The following is a 16,319-nucleotide window of genomic DNA, read 5'->3' as shown; positions in this document are numbered from 1 at the left end:
AACTGAGCCAAATGTAATCCATTATGATCAGATATTTTGGGAGAGAATAAACACTCTTTAAGTGTAAGGAAAGATTTGGTAAAAGAAAACATAGTGCAGACTGTTGTTTCTAGATAAACCCATTACGTTTATCTCAGCCCCTGCTCTCCATTCGAATTGATTCATGTTACAGATTTCGGTGAAATAGACGATAAAATACGCTGAACTGCTGAATTCGTCATTCTTTTTCTTTCTTTCTTTTTCTTTTTTAAAGACGCCTGTGGTAGAAATTCTAAAATGACCTGTGATGAACTTGAACGCTGTTTTGATGTATGTAAGACTCTGTAGGACCCAGCGGAAAACTCCTCCAACCGGAGGGAGACGGAGCAAGAGAGAGTGAGAAAGCTGAGTGGGGAGAAGACGTTCCCAGATTAGTCAGTGGCTTCATGGAGTTATGTGTCTCTGATCCGCCGCCATGGATTGCAATCCGCGATCACTCCTTTTCGTTTTACTTCTTTTGTTGTCCTGCGTTATCCCCGCGTTTCCCGTCTTCTATCCCCCCAATGAAGGTAAGGGAACTCAGGCTGCGGACATGTGTGTTTGTGTGTATGTGCGCACTTGTGTTTATGTATGAATGGTGCGCTACGGCACGTATCGCGGTCAGAGCTGTGCGCTCGTCGAGGGCTTACTGTCTAAATTATAGTCTCAAAAATCAAAGGACTATCCAGAGCGAATCACGGTGACACCGGACATCACCGATAAAACTGGATCAGATCGCCAGCAGATAGTAATAATCAGAGAGTAAACTTGAATCCAAATCCGAACAAGCCAGACAAGGTAGCGCGATTTCCGATAATTTGGCTAAGATGACTTAATAGTTTTCAAATAGAGATGAATAAACTAAGTGATGTCGAGACAGCTCCCAAAGACGCGTGATTGTGGGACGAATGGACGTAAAGAAACTCCGATATTTGTGTTTATATGAGATGTGCGTGTCTGTCTGTTTTACCCAAGAATCCATTTGGGGTAGACGCCCCAGTTACTGGGTAACTGTGAGCTTAACTCAGTTTTAAGGCAATAAATAGAATATGAGAATATTCGCATAGTGCGTAAAAACGTGGCTGCTTTTTTAATGGGTTCGACTCGAATAAAGATTAAGTCTATCTTTGTGATCATGTAAATCTGCAGTTTCACGACTTTTTTAAAAGTTGCATTTAAAGCCGATTTCATGATAAATGAGCGACAAAGACGTTGCACTTTATCTCTCTTTAGGTCTTGGTCGCTTTCTAGGCGAATATAAGCTTGTGGCAGTATTTTGAAGCCGGGGCAGAAAAAGGCTACGGTAGACACGTCCACTAGCAGCACAGTCATTTATTCAAACATATGAAACTAAACTACAAACAATAAAGAAAGGGAAAAAAAAACCTTTACACAACAGAGGGAGATTTGGTTTGAACTTTGTAAATTATTGGTTTACATCCTGACATCTTTAAAACTTTAACATGTTCGGGTCAAAGTGTGTGTATGTGTGTGTGTTAAGCAGGGGCAGTAAATGCAAATGCACTCTGAGGATGAGCTCCAACCCTTAGCACTCCACAAGAGACAGAAAAAAATGTAATTGAGTTTATTTTTAATGTCCAGTTCTCTGTGGTTTATGTCACATCAAGTAAGGGATAATGTTTAAAGTTATTCTGGGTAAAAGTCCGAAAGAAAAAATGAAAAATGAGTCTGTAAATGTGAATAGAACCTATTAACACGATAGCCATCTAAATGGTGCTTTATGTGAATTATCAGCACAAAGGTCTCAGTTTAGGATACCCAACAGTTTAAACCTTAATGGCGAGAAAGTAATGGAATCCGTCCGTATACTGTAGATGTTTCAGTTTACACCACAGTAATTGAATGTTCAGAGACAAACCCACCCCGTGTAAACTTCCAGATCAAGGCTGATGTTGTTGGAGAAGTTTGGAAAGTTTTGGACGTTAGTTTGTAGGTCACGCCAAAGGATCTGTTTTATAATCCAACGATTATCAAACTAAAAGTTTCACTTGTCGCGCACTTAATAAATGAATTAATTCATCAGGCCAGTCACATTTCAGTGGATTTTCTTCTGACCCTATAAGTTTTGTGATTTCTTTTAAGCCATCAAGCCTAAAATCAATGTTTTCTTAACGAAAAATGTTTGTGGAATGTAAACCATTCATTTGATGCAAAAAAAAAAAAAAAAGACTGTCCCCTTTTTTATGCACAGCATTTGGTGTCTGGGAAATATATCTCCTTAGTTGTTAACGCAATGCAAGAGAGCATACGATTTAATTTATGGTGTTTGACACGAAGGCATGGGTCGGGAAAATGTGCAGTTCTGTGGTGAAGCAAAAAAAAAAAAAAAATAGAAAAGAGTGAAAGCCACCCAGGCCTAATGCAAATCCACATATAAGCATTTGATTGAAAAATAAGACTGGTGAAGTTTTAGTTTGGCTCACGATGGTAAAAAAATAAGCAAATACACATTGACCCTAAAAAAATACACACAATTCCACTGGTAGGAGTGTGTTAGTATTTTATTGTGCGTTTGGAGGAAAGGGAGAAAGTGAGACGATACAGAACGCGGAGTGAGTGGGGCGGGGGATAATTTAAGAGTTTAGGATAAACGTGTAATTTATACGAGTGAATATCAGAGAGAAAAGAAACGATGAGAAGACACACACACACACACACACACAAACAGATAAACTAACTAAACAGTTTGCATGTTAGCTGGAACAGGGAAAGTGTCAATACAATGAAGAAATCAGGCAATTACGTTCGCCCTCCAGAGTCATAAATCAGCCAGAGAGTGTCAGTATCGAGCTGCCTCGTCTATACAGCACATTGTATAGAAATTCATATAGACTTGTACACCACAAATATGAAGACGACAAAGACGTTTTGAATCACTTAAGCGCTGTTTCTCCGGTTCGGGTTAAAAGTTAAACAGATGGAAACACACGTCTGTTTTGGTCAACTTTGACAGTCCTCACGATGAAAGAGAACTCATATCGATCATTAATTTCTACAAGTAACAAAGTAGAAAAACATAGTAATTTACTACAAACCTTAGAATGAGGTCCACACACATTTTTTTCCGTGACACAAAAGAAAATCAGAGGTATAATCACAGAGTATATATGCACTTAAAGGGCTTTCTTGGATCTTTCTTAATCTTTATTTAGATCATAAACTTTTGCTTTAAAAATAAAGCAGACAATAAACACGCTGGAAAGCTGTACCAATTTTGAAAATACTGATTTTCATAAACATAATGTGACGAATTCGAAGACACTCTTTTTTCATGATCTTTTACGTTGAACTGTAGGTCACTGTTTACACGACCGAAACATAACGTCACTTTTACAGGCTTTATTTTTTATTTCACGCCAATAAGTTGAAGGTGATAAAATCTACCCTGGCGCAGAGATTATAAAACAGTCCACTTGACCATGGGGGGCTGTTTGTACGTTTAAAACTCGATGGCCATAAAAACATCTTCTGTGACTTCGCTGACGTCTTACTGTAGTTTATATAAGCTATCAGTAAATTAGGAAATGAATCAAGTGCGTTATAACAAGTAAAGGAAAAAAAAGCATCAGTATAGAAAAGAAACCTCAAGTTTAAAAGGATGACGACAAACTTATGATGTTTTCCTCGCGTCTGTACTTCGTTGAATTTTCCGTCTCCGCACCGCACCTCAGCAAGCATTTTTATTTAATTTTACTGTGTGGTTTTCATTAGGTCTTAATGATCCCGTAAAACTTTAGGGAAAGTTTAAGGAAATACAGAGAAACGCCTCAGTAATAGATTTCAGCGGAGAGGATTCATTTTCACTTTGAGAAGCCTTCGAGGAGACTTTGTGCTGACATTAGCTATCCGATATCGTTTAAATTCCACATAATTAGAAGAAAAAAATATCTAAAGTTTCGAAAGTCATTAGTTTCTATGATGTGGTGCAGCATGTCCTTCTAGGTGGTGTAATGCTGGCTCGCTGCGGGACGTCCGGAGGCCTCTGGTATTTTTAGTCGGCGTTAGGGAGGCTTGGCCCGGAGAGCCCGGCTCAGCAGTCCCGCTGGGGCTGATGTGCGTCTCAGAGCGATGGTACTTTTCAGAGGGGATGGAAATGTGCGCAGACGCAAAATACCCCTCACTCCCGTCCCCATGTATTCTAAATGCCTATATTTATATGTGTATGCTGACCGAAGGGTGTCATCCTCATTTTAACGTTTCATCTTCAGAGTTAGGCGAAAAAAAATCCGTATTTAGGGAGACTACATGTGTAGATATACAGTACGTGGTCATGGTGTGCAGGAGTGCTCTATGCCTTTATGTCTGTGTAAATTATATGAGAAAGAAAGAAAGAAAGAAAGAAAGAAAGAAAGAAAGAAAGAAAGAAAGAAAGAAAGAAAGAAAAATGGGAGCAGAGGGGCTGGGCAAGCAGCAGCAACATCAGACAGAGCGACTCTGCTCTTGAATAATTCATAATGGGAGGTGAACACTTCACCCTTTAACACAGACACAAGTCGCTTGCTTTGCCTGCACTGCGGCCTGCCAACCTTCAGATGCATGGAACCAGGCTGCAAAGCATCATCCACTCTTTCAAATAGCAGATATTGATAGATAAGGACATGTGTTCTATGCTATTCTATTATGGAGGAAGCTGATTCTTTGGTCATGCCCCTCTCCTTATTCTCTGACTGACTGACTCTTCTTTCTCCCCTCTAACATCAGCTGTGAAATATGTGGCTGCAGTGGAGAACTATTTCATGAGATTTTGTATTGTACAGTTATTATTTTCATCTGAGCCGTTACTCATGGTAACACTGGCATCAGAAAAAGTACCCTTTCTTGCTTTGTTTGCTACAGTGTTCAACACATAATATGCCAAGCGATATAGGTCACCAGCAAGTGAAAAAAGGATGTCTTCCATTCCTCGGGGCTAGGGTTATGAGTGTGGGCGTTTGATGGTGACCTTAGTTTGCTTTATATATTGATTCACCTGTTTCTACCTCTGTGATGTTTTGCTCCCTCCCAGACAGGCTGGCTGAGTTTGCTATTAATACTCGTAGTTCCCGTTTAGAGGCACTCCCTGTTGGGGCAGGGGCTATATGCTTGGCTGACGCTAGCTTGCTAACTGACTGTGTGTGTGTGTGTGTGTGAGAGAGAGAGAGAGAGAGAGAGAGAGAGAGAGATTGAGCGAGAGAGTAAAAAGACTGTCAGCAAATGTTGATGTGTGCACTTGTGTTTGCTTGAATGCGCATGTGTGAGAAAAACTGCACGTTTTGGTCAGGTTCTACAAAAAATGAATGCATACAGTAGATGTGCGTGTCCATGTCCAACTACATCATGTGCTTGCAAACGCTTTCCTTTGGAGGATTTCATGTGTTGGCATCATTTGACTACCTCTCAGTATATAGCGTTTTTTGTGTTTCAGAGTATCTCAGTTCTTCTTGCTTCTTAGTTGAGGATGCGTCCTTTGTGTTTGTTGTGCTTTGCATGTATTTGTGAACGTACATGCATTTGTGCGCATGTGTGGGTACTGATTTCTTCAGCCAAGTGCAGCTGGAGGGGGCTTTTTACTCCTGCGATATGAGAGCTGTCTAATTTTCTGCTCTCAAATTCCCTCACTCGGCTCAATTTGAGTGTTGGGCTCGGCTCGTTGAGAAATGTAAATTGGAAGCAATGGCCCTGGATGCTGAGCTGCTATTATCTGACATGAACAGATAGCTTCATTAAACTCTAATATGAATGTGTCCACTGCCACTCAACTGGCTCAGCGGTTTAGCATGACTGCAGCTCAGGTGAACATCTATTGTGTTTTGAGTCCAGAATAATAAATCTAGGTGTTTGTGTCTGCCTTTCTATGCTTCATTTTAAGGTCCTTTTATGCCACATTGGCTGATGTTTACCTGATAAGTCTGAAACAAAGAATCACTTCCTTCTCCAACTTTTTCTGTAGTACAAAACAACAACCCATTCACAGAGAAGTGAGATCGCTTCTTCTTGCAAATTTAGATCCCGGTGCTTGACAGGGGTAGATTGTGTTTGACTTAAAAGGCTTCCCTGTGAGCCAGCGGTCCATCATGACTTGATAAACACTTGATATGTGGACATTCTTGCTTACTGAAGCCTTGCACAGGAGAATGAAGGAAGAATGCATTCTTCATATTCTCACAGTGAATAGAGTTACAGCTGCAGGGCCTCTACTGCACTGCTGCTTCACTTTGCTGTATGTGTCCACTTGCGTTGCTAAGTGTTTGCTACTTGTTTGAGTGTTCAGAGCTGTCGACTGCTTTGCTCTCAACGGGATAAGTAAAAAGAGGCTGAGTCAGTGTTGCTGGAACTGATGAAGTGTATTGCTCTTTTTTTCTTTATAATAAATGGTTGTCTGTCCTTTACTTTTTTACCAAATTCACATAATCCTAAGCTACATTTTCTATTGCACAGTAACATATTAAAAGTATAATGTGTCCCAATTTAGCCCACTGTAGGTTTATGTGCGTTTTTTCTCCACCATACCATTGCTTGTCAGAAACATTATATTTAAGCATCCTATTTTTCCTCAGTACTGTTTGAAAAACAGGACTAAAAGGGATTAACTGTAAATAATTTACGTCATGAACACCACCAAAATCTTTTTGTGTATTTTATTCTAACTACATAAATTGTTGTTTGAGGTGAGAGCACTAAGCTTTATTAGTCTGAGCTTTGTGTCGCTAGACAGAATCTATTGCCAAATTGCTCGTGACAGTTTGGTTGCTGAAGTGGGGCATCCTTTGAGCATAAAGCTGCCTTCACATTCCTCACTCCATGTGTCATGACCCATGCTGACAGTTGTATTCAATGACAATTATTCACTCCACAGCCAAGTGTATACACTAAGAATAGAAAATGCTTCAGCTCCTTTTAAGATACTCTGTGTCAGAGTCAATTTGGCCATCACATCTACTATTCACAAGTGTACTTCTAATTATGTTCTGTGGAGGTAGGCAATAAAAGCGCTTTCACAAGTAATTTGTGACTTCAAAACTTCTGCACAACAGACATAGTTATTCGTTCGGTCCCTTAAATTCCATAATTTGAATCCTGTTTTGCTAAGCCAGAGCCTGCACTTGCATGATTTAACCACTGAAGCTCCTTGTCTTATTTGTCCTCAGTCATATTTCCTCTATTAGACATGGATCCCCTTCTGCTGCTTGATGTGTGTTTGAAAAGAACGAATTTCTGGCAGGAGACACACTTAAAACTGTTTTTTTCCATTCATTCTGGATTGGATTTATATTTTGATTTCAGTGTGGCCAATTGAATTTCGGACCACCTCTGAAACCGGTGATTGCATTTGAATTTAGATCCAATAGAGTTTTGCTTCACCTGGTTACACTCTATTTTCCATGGATATGTGTGTGGGTTGGTAGAATGGGGGTCAGATGGGTCAAAAGAAAAGTCTTTAAAAAAAGAAAGAAAAAAAAGGAAAAAAGACACCTGGTGGTTTTTGAAAAACTGACTGTACTTTAGTTCAGTACCTTTTCAGGATATTTTCATTGTTTGCCCAGTGAAGTTTTGATTTGATGCCTTACAAAGCAAGGATACAAAGCCTACTTTATTCACTTACCTTCAGAACAAGGATGTGTTGGAGAAGTGAGGACAATTTGACCAGTCTTAACTTTCTTCTCTCTTCCAAGAGCCCCTTAAGTGTTAACACTTAGTTTTAGAGTTAAATCGGTTTAGGGACGGGTAGGCTAAGGGTCTAGGGAATGGGTTATATCAATGAATCTCCTCACAAAGACATCAGTACAAGTGCTTGTGGTTGTGTGTATGTGCATATGTCTGTGTGTGCGTGGGGGGCAGCTGAGTAAATAGAGTCATGATCAGTGCTTGAGGTTGGTGAATCCTCCTGTGGGATTAGATAAAGGCTAATTGGGGCTAACAAGGGCTAGACACTCATATGTTTTCTTTGTTTTTCCTCTCTCTCTTCCTCACCACAGTCAACCTGTTAGACTCAAAAGCAAGCCAAGGGGAGTTAGGATGGATTTCCTACCCATTACATGGGGTGAGTATCTTCCATCTCTATATTTACCCACATCATGCCTGAATATGTTTGCATTTAGGAGACAGATCCAATAACATGAATTGAATGTCAGCTTCAACCGTGAAATAAGCTTTTTCAGATTTTTGTCGTTCTCACTATGCCGTGTTGAAACAATCATCCAATGACGATTAACCCACTTTTTTAGGCATTTTGTTCATTTTTTTATCTAGCAGGGTAAAGTATTCAGAGCTTACCATACAATCATACTGCCTATATATGTGTTTGTGTTTTTGAATACATGTATGTATAAATAAAGATTAAACATGAAAAAGCATACATTTTGGACTTTTGGTCCAAAAACATCTGCAAAAGAATTCCAGATTTACTTCCAGCCTCCCATTAACAACTCAGATAGCGTTTAACAGGAAATTCCATCAAAAGCTGACTTGTTGCACAATGTGATATTGCCATGTTAGTATTGTTCCTACAGTATCTTAAATAATGGTGTTAAATGGCCATCACTGACTAGACACACTGTTCTCATGTCATACTTTTAATACCTTTGTTCCAGAAATCATGGGTTTATATAATCATCATCAAATGGGTTTATATTAACCCAAATCATATTTTTGTTTTCTTAACATCAAGTAGTTTTGGTGATTAAACCAAACAAATTACATCTCAGTTATGCAGGCCTAAACACTGGTCAATGACCCCATGATAACTAGCGGTCACTTGGAAAAAATGTTCATTCCCTGACTGACTGGCGAATGGTTGTGAGATGTAGCTTTGTGTTGTTTTGTGAAATTGGTCATGAACAGTGATGCACTGAAAAGGTTCTTGTGATTGCTTTGATCGCTACCACATTGGCGCGGATGCCAGTAATTTCTTTGGAAGATGATGAGTTGTCTGCAAAAAATGCACCAATTGCTTACGGAGAGGTTATGGAATTGTGAACAGTGCAATCGGAAATGGAGATGGTGTTCTCTGTTTCCAGTTTGTGTTGCACTTTTTTATGTCTCACTATCACTCCGTGGTTACTTAGTGAGTGTTTGTGGACAAGTTTCAAGTTTCGTTGCAAACGATGGGCAGTTGTGTCATACTGCTAGTCACTAAAGCAATCGCAAGGAAGTTTTTAGAGCACCCTTTTTGCGACCGATTTCAATCAGTCAGCAACTGCTTGCCATCCGGTTGGGGAATATATATTTATCCCTAGTGACCTGCAGGTTGACAAAGGGGTCATGTATCAACCTCTAGGCCCGTGTTGCTGAAGCCTACACAAGTATTGTGTAAAATTAACAGAATGTGACTGAAAACAAGCAAAAACATTAACTTCATCTAAAAATATTAACTCAACTTTGACTTTCATAAACACATGTGTTTTAATCTATTCATTTACCACAATGTCAACTCTATGTATTTTCTTCTATTGATAATACTTCTGCCCCACAGGGCTAATGGTGCTAGTGTTTTATGGCCTTATTCTCAGAGTAGCACAGCTAGGACATCACAGCAATCTGATAGGTCAGTTCAATCAGTCGCCATGGACCAACATTAATTTATAGTAGTATAAACAACACCCACCCACATGGCAATATCAAGTAAACCTTTGATTTGCTAATCCATAATATGCAACACTTCATTTTGTCTGTCTTTCATTATATTACAGAAACTACTGTAACCTTTTATCAAGCATTTTTCCAAGTTTGTTTTATCCATTAATGCAATTGAAATTAACAGGAGCACAAGGAGGAGTCACATTAATATTGTTTTTAGTATTAGCATTATTTCATTGGATGTAAAAAAAAAAGGTCATATATCAGTCTCTGCTTCTAAAATCCTCCAATGGGCTCTCGTTCAGTGTTTATTTCTCCAACTAGTTAGACTTCTGTGCCTCTGAGCAAGCCCACTGTCTCTCTCTCACACACAAACACACACACTCATTCACACACGCACACACACACTTCCTTCTTTCTCCTTTATTAAGTGTTAGAATTACTCCTTGGCAGTGGCTTAAGGTAATCCAGTCATTTGTTCCATTGAGCTGCCAAACCTTGTTTCTCTCGGCCATATACAGAGCTGGCACTAACAGAGCACTCGGTTTTTTCATGAGGTTCAACCACAATGAAAAAATTACCCAAAGGAAAAACTTCAGGTACTTAAAATGTATTTAGTCAAAAGACAATTGCAACCTACACAACAACTGCATGACCAGCTGACAGGCCAGATTGATGTTGTGTTGATAGACATTATTCACATGTAAGCAGCTAGGGAAATACTCATTGATACGGCTATTTGATCCAGCGCTGGACACCAGACTTTTTTGACAGAGGTTAGGCAATTTGTGCAACCATGTCTGTTTTACTTCAAGTTTTTTGCTTTGACCAAGTTCAGATGAAGAGCGTGTGGTTATATAATTCATAAAAATGCTGCAGGAATGTGAGTCAATGTCATTGTTAAATGAGAATAACTCCAGAGAGATAGAGAAGGGAATGGGGGGAGGATCAAAAAGAAGGAGACTGATAGAGGCAAAAGGGATGAAGAGAGAGGGGTGGGGAGAGGGAGACGGAAGCAGGGAGAGGAAAGGACAGGAAGGGAGAGAGAGTCACACACACAGAGATATTGCTGATGATCAAGTCCTCAAGGTGAATCATCTGTAATTACTCACGTCATCCACTGACTGCGCTCCGATAAGCAGAGTGCCCTGAGAGACTCCTGCTCACAAATGATTTCTCATAATGTGGCAGTGGCACTGAGCCCTCACTCCCTCCCTTTCTCACGCACACATACATACACAGACAAACACTCATTCACATTGATGGAGAGGCCGTGGCTATTGGCCTACCGAGACACAACGTGCTCCGGTCAGAACAAATTAAGAGCTTAGCCTCCCCAGGATGTTCACTCCAGAGCCACCGACTGGACTGATGAGTGCATGAGTGTGTGTGCGTGTGTGTCTGTGTGCGTGTGATCCAGATATACAGTTATCTGTCTTGGAAGCTGGCTGATTGCTTAGCAGTGTCCAGGGGGCTTAGCCCATCACTAAAGAGTGTTAAAGATTACATTCTTGCATGCTTTGAAAGCATTCTTCAGCAACAAACCAACACCCTAGACACTGGCTGTGCATACAAAATAGAATTAATGGATAATTACAAACTAAAGTCCATTCTTCATAAGAAGGGAGAATACAATGTCCTTTCTGGTTGTACTTGGAACTTAGATTCATTGTTTTTCAAATAAATAAAGTCGCTGCAGCATTTAGACCCAAAGTGTTTACCACAAGTTATAGCTTAACTCTAGTTTGATTTTCTGATTAAATACCAAGTTTATGTCAGTTATTTGCTACATGCTAATCAGCAAAAATAAAAAAGTTTAAAACTATTTATACAGTAAAAACATTGCCTTGTAATTGTTTTTACATGGGTTCAACAGTCTACATTACTGTGTCAGACTTTAGTAAAAGCGCAGTAACATTTGTATTGTTGATGATAAAGAAGCTTGACATCTGTAGAATAAAAAGCCAGTGCTCACAGTATGTGAACTTTGCTTATAGTGTCTGGACTCGCACAAAAATTGAACCAAAACACATTCACACCTCACATTCCAATTCTCAGGTCTGGAATGAGAGGGTGAGGTGACAGGCAAATAATAGCAGGGCTGATTATGCTTTGGGATCAGGCCCACCAGTCAGCCTACTCTTTCTCTTTCTCTATCTGTCTTCTTTCATTTTGACAACTGCTGTTTCAGCTTCTTTAATCATCCAAGTGCTTAAAAGCCCCCGCGAACTGCGTCTACTTCATGTGCAAAATCAGCCTGAGCAGATAAACTGCTTTAAAGGGAGAAAGAGAGCAAACCTATCCTTAAACAAGGATTAGTTTGGTAATGCAAGAGACCAGAGGTAAGGAGGAAGGGGGAGGGTAAAATGATTTATTGTTACTTTCGTGTTCCTGAGATAAGTTGGCACAAATCCTGAGGAGTTTATTTTATTACATCCTATTAAAAGTTGTATGCATTATACAACTGTACTGATAAGCACAGTCAGATTTTGTACTAAACCTCCCTAAACTATGAAAATCTTACACCTCGGTGTTACAAAGAAGCATTAGTAACGAGTAAACATATATTTTACCAGTGCAGTGAAGATCATGACATTTTTGAGGCAAGCGTGTCTTAAAAAATGAAAAAAGTAAAGAAAAAGAACATTAAGAACTTTGACAATTACAGTACTCACATTTTTCTTTCTTGAGTACTGTTTAAATATAAATGAACAGCATTTGTGATTCCAGCATCCCCAAACAATTGCCATCAGCTAGTCTGTCCTTGAACAAAACACAAACAATGATTCGTCAGGCAAAGCTCAGGGTCGCACATAAACAAGAGATGGGATGAATACAAGGAGGGATCACATAAACATTCAGGTTTTCCTTTGGCCGGACAGAGTGATGAAATATCCTCTATTTGATATGTTGCAGTTGTTGAGCCTGTAACCCCAAAGACCTCTGTGCTCTAAGCTTCTCGACCAGCATTTGTTGCAGACACTCCGGCTTTTAGGATCACCATCTCCAGCTGTAGAGATTTAACAGAACGTTTTAATTATAATTGTTTTCTTTTTCCGTTCAGTAATCTGATATCCCAAAATCACAAATAGCCAATTTTGGCAAATGAGTAAATAAAGAGCTTATTTTAAAAGTAAAAACCAAAATGTGAACCATTATGGTTTTGATTTTAACAGCAAGTAATTGTTTTTCTCCCGCAAATTAAGTTGAAATAATTATCTAAATCTTTAAATAAAAAAATATATTTTACATAACTTGATTAAACTGAATTATGCACTATGTTATAAATTATCTAAACTATAACATAATGAAACATTTGTTATGTTAAGCTCTTGTTGAGCAAGTTAGACTTGTGATAAGAGCATGATTGAGCTTGTTTTCTTACACTTAACAAGACTTGCTTTTAATGTATTGCTGCCCTTTACAAGTCCATATACTGGCCCATTAACTACCATTGACCTGAGTGTCTTTGAAGTGGATAAACTGGTGTGCTGACTCTGTGACTCAGAGATGTGCCTGTTGCTCTAGGTATGTCCAGAGCAGATCAAGTTACCACACTTCATTTTACTGTCCCTTTAGCTACTTCACCTACAGCACAGATCAGAGAAACCAGGGGCAAGATTACACTGAACTTTGTCCCAGCTGTGACCATCAGGGGTCAGGGTCAAAGGTCACGTGGACTGCTGTAGGGTCCTAGTGTTGTTATATATCAATTAGAGGGCAGGGGGATGGGAGTTACACCCTCAACCCCTTGAAGAGAAACAAGGGAATAGCTGCTGACTAGATCTTTTTTTCATCCTGACTGACATTCAGCGTTTCTTGTGTATTTCATGTATTGCAATGAGTGAGTAATAGCAATATTAGTGGAAATGTTGGGTCTAGAAACTCATGGGTACTGTGGTACACCTCCACTGACCCACACATAATGTAACAATCAACTAAATACGGATAATGATGTTAACATATTCTCTATTTCTTCTTATTTCTTTTTTACTTCTGGTCTAAAGGACAGAGAGTTGCAACTTAGAAATAAAGTGAAGTGATTCAAGGTTAGACAAGTTAACTCCCATGATGTAATATTTAGGGACAGTGATGGGGAGACATTTATATCCCTCTCATTTACTTTGGCAGAAAGTTGCTGAAGCTGAGTCATATTCTCATATAGCGTACTTAATGCACACATGCGCAGGCACATACAGACATATACTGGATTTGATTTGAAAACCTTTCTGTGTTTGTGTTTGGCAAGCTTCTCCATAAGACAGCTTACAGACTGCCATCAGTCATAGTTGCTTTAGATTAAGCCCAGTTTGGAGCATACTGGACGAGTATAAAAAGGAATGACACAAAGCTAGTAGCTCACACTGAGATCTGCACTACTGAGAATAAACAGGATTCACACAAAGGCTGTCTCACTCCAAACTCATTACACAAAGAACTGATGGTTGAACAGGGCAGTCTGTTACCTCATTGTAAAGTACAGTAGGTAGTACCCCTACCTGAAGGGGTACTCTATGAGCCTAACTTGAAGAAGAAGTACACTGTCTCACTGGACTTGTCACCTGTTAAAAAAAAAAAAGGAAAATGGAGGAGAAGGCTGTTTGCAGAATGGTAGAAGTTCATAAACTGCTATATTTCATTCCTGTTAAGTTCAATTTAATTTATAATAATGCCAAACCACAACAACAGTCACCCCAAGGGACTTTATATTGTAGGGTAAAGACCCTCCTTTAATAGAAAGGAAACCCCAACAATTAGACGACCCCCTATGAGCAAGAAGTTGACGACAATGGGAAGGCAAAACTCCCTTTTAACAGAAACCTCTGGCAGAACCAGACTCAGGGAGGCACTGCCATCTGCTGCGACCTGTTAGCGGCAATGGGAGGGAGGACAAAAGACCCACTGAGAAAGAAATCCAGAGATTAATAGTAACCAATCTGGTATATTAAGTGGTGATAAAGACATTGTGAGTGAAAATAGGTGAGTAAAGAACAAACACTAGGCCTATTGCAGCGTAACATAGAACATTCAGGGTCACCTGATACAGCCTTTGTCCACAGTATCATCCTTTGTTAATCCTAAAAAATGTATAAAAAGTGAATAAACAGCAACTGAAAAAATGTTGATGTTTTACATGACAAAACCGTAGTTTTTCATCCAATTTTTGTAAAATAACTGTTCTTCCACTGTAATATTGAATGATATATGCTGTATTATGGGATTGATATGCTACAATTTACTCATATGCAGTATGGTTCTATCCTCAGCTTTAATCTTTTTTGTTGCCGTTCTTAGCACCTTCACTGGCACAAGTCACCCAATTTCATGTATTTTTAGACAGAACGCAAACATCTGTCACTTCTCTTTTAAGCAGGTCACCACAAAAAAAAGTTAAATTACTGGTTGAACTCTCCTGGCAGAAACACATTGCTTTAACCATGACAAAAAGCACACATCTATATAAAGGACAAGCATAATAGGATATATTATTATTCTCATGTTCACGGAAGTCTATTATATTGTAAAATTTAATGTCAGCAAAATCATTAATCAAAGTGGGAGTCCTTGCCTTCACTTTCCTTTTTGTTATGTCAAAGTCTTTCAACATAGCTTTTTGCATGTCATCACATCATTTTTATGCTTCTGTTTAAAGTCGTGCTCTTACACCTTTGAGTAAAACAAGGTGAAATGTTAAGTTTAGCTTTACCTCTCTATATTTAGTCCCACTCACTCCTGCAGACATTTCCCTGTTATTGTTAGACCTCCAAAGAGCTAGGACTACTGGCTGATGAATGACGTGATACCAAAGAGGGTGATGGGGGAGACTAAACACCAAAGAAGTATCGGCCCTCAGTTTTCATTTCACTTTATCTCTTGCTTTCTTCTTTTTCCTTTTTTTTTTAGCGCTTTCCTTTATTTCCTCTTGTTTTCTCTCCCCTGTCCTCCTCATTCTCTCGCTCTCTCAGGGGTGTTTCATTAACTTTGCCGTGAGATGAAAAGTGAGTGGCTATCCCTCAGCCTGAGAGCCTCTTGAACATCAGACATTCATACATATGCTTTACACCCGCACACCCCCACACACAGGCAGACAAAAACATGTAACAGAGAACCAACTCCTTCTTAGCTCGTCATTAATTTCTGAGTTCAGCTGAAGGCACCTGCTGTGTTTGCCTGCTATGAGACTTTAAACACTTCACATGAGCTTTATGTGAGTGCGTGTGTGGGTTTATGTTACCATTAATGCTTGTGGGTGAAAGGAGCAATAATTTAGGTTCCAGTTACCACGAAATTCTTTCTCTGTATATCTCTCCGTCTCTGAAGAAAGTGCTGCTCATTTAGACACACATGCATTCTGGATTTCACCATGAGAAAATATACACAAAAGCATCCATTTACGCATTTACGCCCATTTGTTCTAATGACTGCCATTTCAGCCACTATGAGCCCGCTATTTCAGGTGTTTGTCCATTCATCATCACTCCGATTCAGCGTTGATTTGCCGGGACAGCAAAGCCAAAGCACATGATCAATGAGTCTACCCGCTGTGTTGAATTCAAAAGGAATGACCCCACTTTCTTTTTCTCCTCTCCTCTCTCTTTGCTTTCTCCCAGTGGAGGGAAAATGTAAGATAGACACAAACGTTCCTGGTATACACTCTCATCTGTCTATACGTCGTAGCTCCTTTTGTTTCATAGTGGATTCAGCACGTTTCCTTTAGTAGAAGT

At 39.4% G+C, this 16,319-nt stretch overlaps 1 protein-coding gene across 4 annotated transcripts in view; it reads left to right on the top strand.

The window, feature by feature from the left end:
- Positions 1 to 303: 303 nt before the first annotated feature.
- epha3 (eph receptor A3) overlaps positions 304 to 16,319 on the top strand; it is a 90,427-nt gene continuing 74,411 nt past the window's right edge. For 2 of the 4 annotated variants that reach the window (XM_082508963.1, XM_082508966.1), the window contains exons 1-2: positions 305 to 548; positions 7,995 to 8,059. In XM_082508963.1, the coding sequence (XP_082365089.1) occupies positions 455 to 548; positions 7,995 to 8,059 (159 nt within the window). In that variant the 5' untranslated portion in view covers positions 305 to 454. Of the gene's footprint in view, positions 549 to 7,994; positions 8,060 to 16,319 lie in introns of all 4 variants that reach the window. The other 2 variants (XM_082508964.1, XM_082508965.1) reach the window with 2 other exon arrangements.

The sequence above is a fragment of the Aulonocara stuartgranti genome (assembly GCF_965226115.1).
Source record: "Aulonocara stuartgranti genome assembly, chromosome: 16".
Lineage (NCBI taxonomy): Eukaryota > Metazoa > Chordata > Actinopteri > Cichliformes > Cichlidae > Aulonocara > Aulonocara stuartgranti.
Note: the sequence above shows the minus strand (reverse complement) of the source record. Positions and strands in the feature narration are given on the sequence as shown.